Source organism: Engraulis encrasicolus, unplaced genomic scaffold (genome assembly GCF_034702125.1).
Source record: "Engraulis encrasicolus isolate BLACKSEA-1 unplaced genomic scaffold, IST_EnEncr_1.0 scaffold_43_np1212, whole genome shotgun sequence".
Classification (NCBI taxonomy): domain Eukaryota; kingdom Metazoa; phylum Chordata; class Actinopteri; order Clupeiformes; family Engraulidae; genus Engraulis; species Engraulis encrasicolus.
Window position 1 is genome coordinate 537,982 of NW_026945742.1, and position 10,000 is coordinate 547,981.

The window sequence follows — 10,000 nt, forward strand, 5'->3', positions numbered from 1 at the left end:
GGGCACGGTGTGTGTGTGTGTGTGTGTGTGTGTGTGTGTGTGTGTGTGTGTGTGTGTGTGTGTGTGTGTGTGTGGTGTGTTTCAGTTCAGTTCACACACATTCCATGTGTATAACAGAAACGACCTATGCTACCGACACACACACACACACAACCAGAAAACAGCCTACGGGACCACAGTAGCCGAGGTTGCTGAAGAAGTTTGGCCATGAATTCACTTCACACCACTGCACTGCACTGCACTGCACTACACTACACTACCCATCATGCACCATACACTACACTACCCATCATGCACCACAGCACACCACAACACAACACAACACAACACAACACAACACAACACAACACAACACAACACAACACAACACAACACAACACAACACAACACAACACAACACAACACCACACCACACCACACCACACCACACCACACCACACCACAACACAACACAACACAACACAACACAACACAACACAACACAACACAACACAACACAACACAACACAACACAACACAACACAACACAACACAACACAACACAACACAACACTACACTACACTACACTACACTACACTACACTACACTACATTACACTACACTACACTACACTACACTACACTACACTACACTACATTACACTACATTACATTACACTACATTACACTACATTACACTACACTACACTGCACTACACTGCACTGCACTGCACTACACTACACTACACTACACTACACTACACTACACTACACTACACTACATTACACTACACTACACTACACTACACTACACTACATTACACTACATTACACTACATTACACTACATTACACTACACTACACTACACTACACTACATTACATTACACTACACTACATTACACTACATTACACTGCACTACACTACATTACTCTACATTACATTACACTACATAACATTGCACTACATTACATTAGATTACATTATATTACACTACATTACACTACTTTACATTACATTGCACTACATTACATTACATTACATTACATTGCATTGCATTACATTACATTTGGCAGACGCTTTATAACCAAACAAGGATATAAATCATAGCCAACATCAGTAGCAGATACAAAGCGCACAGAACAACAAGTGCAGATGCGAAGAAGGGTCAGTTCAGGATTTTTAGTAGAGTAGAATACACACACACATACACATACAAAGCTTTATTTGCTCTGGACGTGACATTGGCATGTTTGATTTAGCTAATCACATCACGGCTCAGTCCTGACAGCCTGGGACAGTCAGAAGTATGAACATTCCAACTAGTGCTGTCAACAATGATCGATTAGGTGATCCAATCCAATGCAGGGCATGGACGATCCAATCCAATGCGGCAAGTTCCAGAATGGATGCAACAATTTTTTTCAGTTTCAATTACTTCCATGGATATTTCGGGAGCAAATGAATGTTAAATTAAATAAAAGTACTTCAAAGCATTGCAAGACTGATCCAGACTGATACAGAAAACAGCCAATAAATTGTTCTTCAGTCTCTGACTACTTCCATTGCCTCATCATGACTGATGAAACAATTTCTTTACTTTCAGTAGAAATGTAATGCATTGCAATGCATTGTAGAATTGAATCGCATCAAATCGAATCGCATACTGTAGAATCAAATTGAATCGCTACCTCCCGAATCGTGATCGAATCGGATCGTGAGGGCAGTGCCAATCCACACCACTAATTCCAACTGGTTTTCGCCGAACCGCATCATAGCTCATTACCATAATATTAGTTCAACTTAGTGATACTGTCCCATTTTTGGAAATAACCCTATTTTACACCTCCCCTTGAGTTAAATAGTGGGCTTTACCATTCTCCTGTAACAGTTAACATTGAGTCCTATGAGACCAGTTAGCCGCGAGCTGGTCTCATAGGACTCAATGTTAACTGCTAGCATGGAGTTAAAATTTGCACTGCCATACCCAGAGAATGGTTGAAAGTACAAAAGAACGGTAAAACCCTATCATTTACCTCAAGGGGAGGTGTAAAATAAGCTCATTTCCAAAAATGGGACAGTATCACTTTAAATCACTGAAAGTCGCTCTGGTCCCTCAGGTTGCTTCGCTCCCGGTGAATTCGCTTTGCTCACTTCAGTCGCTGACCGCCCATCGATAAATGAAGACTTCCATTGCTCAGGTAGCGTAGGTCGCGCTTGGTATACACATGGCGTTACGGTGCAAAATGACCCCCTGTGTGTGTGTGTGTGTGTGTGTGTGTGTGTGTGTGTGTGTGTGTGTGTGTGTGTGTGTGTGTCGCGCTTGGTATACACATGGCGTTACGGTGCAAAATGACCCCCTGTGTGTGTGTGTGTGTGTGTGTGTGTGTGTGTGTGTGTGTGTGTGTGTGTGTGTGTGTCGCGCTTGGTATACACATGGCGTTACGGTGCAAAATGACCCCCTGTGTGTGTGTGTGTGTGTGTGTGTGTGTGTGTGTGTGTGTGTGTGTGTGTTTGTATGTCGCGCTTGGTGTACACACAGCATTACAGTGCAAAATGACCCGCTGTGTGTGTGTGTGTGTGTGTGTGTGTGTGTGTGTGTGTGTGTGTGTGTGTGTGTGTGTGTGTGTGTGTGTGTGTGTGTGTAGGTCACTCCTGGTGTACACGTAGCTTAAGTCCACAGTCAGTTTCTTCAAGGTGACACTGCATCAGGTGGACAAATAGACACATGCTTTATCAAAGTCACTTTGCGGAGGGTCAGATAACGTTCACACACACACACACACACACACACACACACACACACACACACACACACACAAGGCCTACATATGCTATAAAATCCAGCAGACACAATGTCAAACAGTCACATATATACACACACACACCAACAAGTCTAGGCATGCCATACAAATCAGAGATGACACACACACACACACACACACACACACGCACACGCACACGCACACGCACACGCACACAAGGCCTAAATATGCTATAAAATCCAGCAGACACAATGTCAAACAGTCACATATATACACACACACACCAACAAGTCTAGGCATGCCATACAAATCAGAGATGACACACACACACACACACACACACACACACACACACACACACACACACACACCTAATCGGTCACACATCGGCAATGGTGCAGGACAAGACGTCACAACTCCACCCACTTCACAACTTTTACACAGGAGAAAACTGCTGACACACACACACACACACACACACACACACACACACACACACACACACACACACACACGCACACAGACACACACGGGGAAAAGTGTGCAGTCATGGTGCAGTGTGTGTAAGTGCTGTTTCAGCTGCTCTGCTCTCCTCTGCAGACCGCCTGTTCTATAGGAAGACACAGCCAACACACACAGGCTACAGTGTGTGTGAGTGTGTGTGTGTGTGTGTGTGTGTGTGTGTGTGTGACGCGTGTGTGTGTGTGTGTGTGTGTGTGTGTGTGTGTGTGTGTGTGTGTGTGTGTGTGTGTGTGTGTGTGTGTGTGTGTGTGATTATCGATTATCGGAGGAGGGGGGGTAGGGGGCGGCTGACACAGCACTTCTGGTCTTCGATCAGATCACACACACACACACGCACACATACACACCAGCACAGCCCCCCCCCCCCCCACACACACACACACCCTGTCTCTGCCTCTGCATCGTTGTTAGGATGATGAAGGACTGCAGCAACATCTTGCCCCTCCCCCTCCCTGCTCTCTGCACACACACACACACACACACACACACACACACACACACACACACACACACACGCTATGCCCTCCCTGCTCTCTGCACACGCTCTCACATACACGCTACACCCTCTCACTGAGCCTGTGTGTGTGTGTGTGTGTGTGTGTGTGTGTGTGTGTGTGTGTGTGTGTGTGTGTGTGTGGTGTGTGCCCTCTGCTCTGCTCTGCTCAAAATCCTCATCCAAACGTCCCACTGCAACTTGTGGCCCCTCCCAGATTACACAACACTATTCACTATAATCCCAGATAATTATGATCCAGTACATACCGCCCTAATCCCAGATTATTATGAATCTAAATCTAAATACAATACAACAGTAATCTCAGATAGACCAGCGGCGGTTGTTCATGGCAATGACACACAGTCATATTCTAGCCAAGAGATTGAGCAAGCATATATAATCATCATCACTACGGTCCTCATCATCACCATCATCATCATCATCATCATTATCCTTAAACATATTATCATCATCATCATCATCATCATTATCACTACGGTCCTCATCATCACCATTATCATCATCATCATCATCCTTAAACATATTATCATCTTCATCACTACTGTCCTTACCATCATCATCATCATCATCATCATCATCATCACCACCACCGTCATCATCATCATCATCATCATCATCATCATCATCATCATCATCATCATCATCATCATCATCATCATCAGCAGCAGCAGCACCATCATCATCATCACAATCATCACCATCACCATCACCATCATCACTATATTCATCATCACCATCACCACTACTGTCCTGACCATCACCGTCATCACCAACATCACCATGCTCAGGGTACCTCAGCCATGGAGGAGGATGGGGGACAGTAGAGTACAATAGAGAAGGATGGGGGACAGTAGAGTACCATGGAGGAGGATGGGGGAGGATGGGGGACAGTAGAGTACCATGGAGGAGGATGGGGGGGGAGGATGGGGGACAGCAGAGAGGATGGGGGACAGTAGAGTACCATGGGGGAGGATGGGACCAATTTCACCAATTAAATGCACGTGTTGTTGAAAACGGAAGTTGGGGAGAAGCGTAATAAAATTTGAGAGGATTAAATCAACACCTGCGCTCTATTCCCTGCTCGTCTGTCATTCTTCGATATTCGGCGCGAAAAGGCACGCCTAATTATTCACAAGAATCTCCTTCTCCACTCGTCACCATTCGACGGAATCAAGAAACGCAATTTCAAATTCTTTGTATGACCAGTGCATGTAAAGAAATTGACAATAACACTTGACTTGACTTGAATCGCAGTGCAATGACATCTGGCACGCCCTTCACTTATCCACATGGTATCTATTCCTCGCTCACCTGTTCCCAGGCAGAAAATCGATTTCTCGCTCGCACCCACCATCTGCCATCTGCCCCTCTTTCCGCCATCCCGATGGATTCGTCTAGAGTTCCGCCCTCGCTCCTCCTCGGTTCTGCTCGCGATTCGAATCGTTACTTTAAAGTTTAAACCATAGCCACACAGTCTCAGCATGCACAGTCTCAGCATGCACTTGTTTATTTATGTTTTATTTTATTATTATTTTTACCTTATGTTTTATCTTAATGTTTTAAATGTTTTTTGACTCTAATTCATTTCCTTCTTTCTTCCCTGTTTCCTTTCATTTACATTTGTTAACTTTGTGAAGCACATTGAGTTGCACCTGTGTATGAAATGCGGTATATAAATAAACTTGCCTTGCCTTGCATGTATAGTCTTGTCTTGTTTTTGTCCCGTTTTGTGAAGTCTTGTCTAATGTCTGTGAGAATCACTGAAGCCACGCCAAAGACAATTTTCTGTTTCATGTGTAACAGACAATAAAGTTTCATCTAATCTAATCTCTCAAGCTTGGCAGTACTTCAGCACCACGGTCAGCTGCCTTGCCCAAATAGCACGATCACGAGAAGCCTGTTCTCCAGCGAGAACCAAGATGAGTGCATACTAGTGCATAGGCTACTGATTTCTAATTTCAGATAGCGCACTAATGGAAATAAAATGAAATGTAACAGAATTGTGAGGTGCTTTAAAGACACGCACACACACACACACACACACACACACACACACACACTCTCTTATCTGATTCATACACCACAGCTCGTGGCTTGAGGTCCAGTGTAAGTGAGTGAGTGTGAGTGAGTGTAATGGTGGCGATTTCGGCAGAGTAGAGGATCCTACACACACACACACACACACGCACACACACACACACACACACACACACACACACACACACACACACAGTCTTACCTGATTCACACACCACGGCTCCAGGTTTGAGGTCCAGCATGAGTGTGATGGTGGCGATGTCGGCTGAGTAGAGGATCTGCGTGCGGTGGGGCAGGTTGAGGGTCCAGAGTTCGGGGGTGGGGTGCAGCACGTAGACCCAGCCCCCCTTGCTGCACGTCACCTTGGAGCCGAAGCGACGACCAATCAGATCGCTGGAATGGCGGATGGCGCCGTAGCGCGTCTGAGTCTGAGCGCCGCGCTGCACCTGATTAATCATTAGGTGTTGATCAAGAAGAATTAATGAAGTAATAACTAATAAATAAGTAATAAATGATGAATGAATTAATAACAGTAATCTACTCCACCTGCACCGGCATCATGGACTCGTGACCCAGAAACACGATCACCACATCCCCCTCCTGGATACACGAGGAGTACTCTACAAAAGACATCTACACCACACACACACACACACACACACACACACACACACACACGCGCGCGCGCACACACAGGTTAGCATGATAAAGTCCAAGGCCAGAAACAACATCACCACCTCCCTCAGGGATGTTTAAAGCAGAGATTCTAGAGCAGTGGTTCCCAACCTATGGGTCGGGACCCCCCTTATGGGTCGCCAAAGATCCACAGGGGGTCGCGGAGCCCTCTTGATTTTAAGGGGTTTCGTTTTAAATATATATAGCACATGTTGAATAAAAGACAAAGCATTTAACTAATAAATGCATAGACGCAACAAATTGTAAGTGCTACATTAAACATTTATTCTATATGTGACCAAAGACAAATTGAGGAATAAAATAACTAAAATAAGTTTTGGCAGGAAACGGAGGGCATCTTGTGACTCCGTCTCGTGCGGGCGCTCGCGTGGTTGGGTCACCAAAGCTTACAATAGTAAAAACATGGGTCCCTGAAGAAAAAGGTTGGGAACCACTGCTCTAGAGTATGTAATGCAAGATGATGTATAACCGTGACTACTGGAATTTAAAAATGCACTGGCCAATAATTGTGGTTGATATCTTACTTATCTGTTTATATTGTATATAAAATAATGAGCATATACGAATGCAATGCATTTTTTCCATCATCATCATCATCATTATCATCATTACAACAAGTATTTTTCATTGTTTATTCAGCCAATATATGCATGTATTGCACCCAATACATCAGGGACAACGTGTTCTGTATGTATGTCCATTTAATTTCATTATTTGTCCAGCAAATGACTTGATCATGTTTCCACCTGTTTTGGGTTCCACGAGCCGGAAGATGCATCAGCTGTTTGTTTGTTTTGATTCGAAGCTTCCGGAGTTTTCACAACAGTTTCAAACAAAACATTCTGATTACTTTCAAACCTTCACTTCGCCATAACTGGCTTGCAAGACAGCAGTTCTGAAAACCTTTCCAGCTGAACAACATGGATAACCTGTGAGTACGATTTCCTGTTGTGATATTATGCATAGTGCAATTTATTCCGTGTATTTATTCTGTGTATTCCGTTGATAAAATCATTAATTGGTACTTTTAAAGGGTTAACGGATTATATGGCTAAAATGTAAGATGTGGCTAGTGCTTGCTTCGGGTATGACGAATTTAACTGAAACCAACTTGTCTTAGCAGACATTTGTCATTGAACATGTTACAGTTAAGCTTCACTGTGTGTAATAAGATATGCACGTTTTAAATGGAATTGATGAATTCATTGTTTTAAAATTTGGCAGCACAGTAGGTTACCAGCTGTCAACCAAAAAAGGCTAGTAAACGCTCAGTTGCTATGGTAACCCATCATCAACCTGTAACTAACCTGACCGTAACCACTGCTTGCTCGACTTGAATTATTATTTTTATTTTTAAAAATGTTTTTTTCCTGCGAAGTTAGAACGAGATATGAACATATGACCGAAACACACAAGTGCAAAAGCCTAGGCCTGAGTAAAATATTTCCCGAATTAACCGTTTGGATAGGCTTCATTTCAGCATGATGCCGCTGTGTGCTGTGCCACCAAAACACGAATGAAGGCCTTGACGTTGGAAAACGTATTTTTTGACCAATTTAAATGGGGTAGTCACCGCCTACCTTGATCGAAAAAAAAAATAAGACGATGTATTGAATAAATCAAAAACGACTGGACAAGGCACAGTCAGATATTTGGTGAGCTCTTGGTTCAGCAAGTGTGCTTGTTGAGAACTAATGAAATACGAGGGATTATTTGGGTGTTTTGGAGTCATTCTTGTGGTCTCCGCTATGGCCAACAAATTCACAGCTAGTCCTAGAACTAGAACTATTCCCAGCCCCTGGCTTTCCAATCTGGAGGCCACAGACTCTACTGCAGCATCACCACGGCAAGCCTTCATCAGGACTTTCCAAGATCATCACACCACGGAAACGTTTTTGGTATCTTAACACCCAGACACTTCTACAGACGTCCCTCTTCTTTCTACCAAATCAACATCACAAGCAGAGGAATTTCTGGATAAAGCCATTCGTTTGTCTTTTCTAGTTGCCTTCGGCTATGGCTTGCACGCACCTTCAGGTTTGAGAGCTGGCAAGATGAAGTTGTTCGTCTTGCACTTCTGACCGATATGATGACAGCTACAAACTAGTTGCGAATACTACAACTAACCAGTTGTCATGTAAATGTGATGAGATTAGACAGCGTTTGGTCCAGAACTAGTAAAGCTTTGAATCCAACACATCCCTCGCTGAAAAACGTGTGTCCACTGAACATGGGGGACGCGGACTGATGACGTATTTCTTAAAGGCGCAGCAGAAGGACGAGACGCGCTGCCTCAGAATCTGATGGGTCTTTGTGTTGCCTGAATTCTTTCTACTAACTTATTTGCCCACTCTGGCTCATGTCTTTCTCGTATGAAGGGAAATGCATCACAACGGTCTGCATCAAATGTGTCCTCTTGCATAACGTTTAGCACGATGCATGCACAATAGGCTACATGATCATAGACGCAGAAGTGCACAGCCAACACTGTTGCTCAACCTGATTGTTTCATTTTTGTTTCATTATGCACTGCCATCGGAGATGCACATCTGATCTGAGCATTTACAAGAGGTGAATTAGAATATTGTGAAGGTAAGCGAGACAACACTATCCCATCCCAGCAAAGCGCACGGGACTCCCAATCGAATGAATGGGCCGCAAATAGGAGCCAATAGGCGTCGCCGCTGAGGCGGTATAAAAGCCGCGCGCAGGCAGAGAAGCCTACCGGAGTGCACAGGCGTAGTACAGCTGAGCAGCACACCCCCGGTGGAAATATAGGGATTATTTTAGGGTCGCAGAAACCTAGTAGCAGTAGTACCAACGACCCCCAGCCGAAGGTAAGCAAGCTTCTCCATTCTCCATCCTCATCCTCTCTGCTCCACGTCCACACTTCTACACTGCACATCGCATCACATCACCAATCCGCATCAAAGACTTGGGTTTCGGCTTTGGTATTCAGCGCATCGCTGCTTTGTATTGCGCTGTAGAAGACGCGTTCATTTAGAACAATAGAATGCGTGCTAGACAATTGTGTGTGGCGACTGACGAGGTGTGAAAAGCCAACATTTTCAACAGATAAATAATATATAATGACGTATTTTCAACAGATTACTAAAAAAGATATGTATAGGCGTAACACATACTCCTCTTATTGTATAATCCACAACAGGGTCCGAATAGATTATTTTGATGTTGTCCTGATCTAATGTGTCGCCGTGAGATGGTCTCCACACCCTCAGCCCGACCACTAGTTTACTTGAGGAGTAAATTCATCGCATTCTTTCTTCTCCATCGGACAGACGGAGTAACCTCACTACACACATACACATACACACACACACACACACGCACACGCACACACACACACACACACACGCACACGCACACACACACACACACACACGCACGCACAAGCTCTTCTGCGAGAGGCGAGCAGCTCCACTTTAGCGTGGAGCTCGCTCTGTTGTTTTTTTCTTCCTCTATG

General features: G+C 44.3%; 2 protein-coding genes across 3 annotated transcripts in view; one reads left to right on the forward strand and one right to left on the reverse strand.

Annotated features, from left to right (window-relative positions):
• The window catches only part of trmt61a (tRNA methyltransferase 61A), a 34,201-nt gene extending 25,337 nt beyond the window's left edge, over window positions 1-8,864 (reverse strand). Inside the window, exons 1-3 of the mRNA XM_063193529.1 lie at window positions 8,548-8,864; window positions 6,367-6,453; window positions 6,023-6,266 (exon numbers count right to left, since the gene is read on the reverse strand). Coding sequence (XP_063049599.1) covers window positions 6,023-6,266; window positions 6,367-6,453 — 331 coding nt within the window. The 5' untranslated portion in view covers window positions 8,548-8,864. The remainder of the gene's footprint in view (window positions 1-6,022; window positions 6,267-6,366; window positions 6,454-8,547) is intronic.
• ckba (creatine kinase, brain a) overlaps window positions 7,331-10,000 on the forward strand; it is a 9,337-nt gene continuing 6,667 nt past the window's right edge. The window contains exon 1 of one of the 2 annotated variants that reach the window (XM_063193527.1): window positions 7,331-7,447. In XM_063193527.1, coding sequence (XP_063049597.1) covers window positions 7,437-7,447 — 11 coding nt within the window. In that variant the 5' untranslated portion in view covers window positions 7,331-7,436. Of the gene's footprint in view, window positions 7,448-9,260; window positions 9,354-10,000 lie in introns of those variants that run through there. The other variant, XM_063193528.1, reaches the window with a different exon arrangement.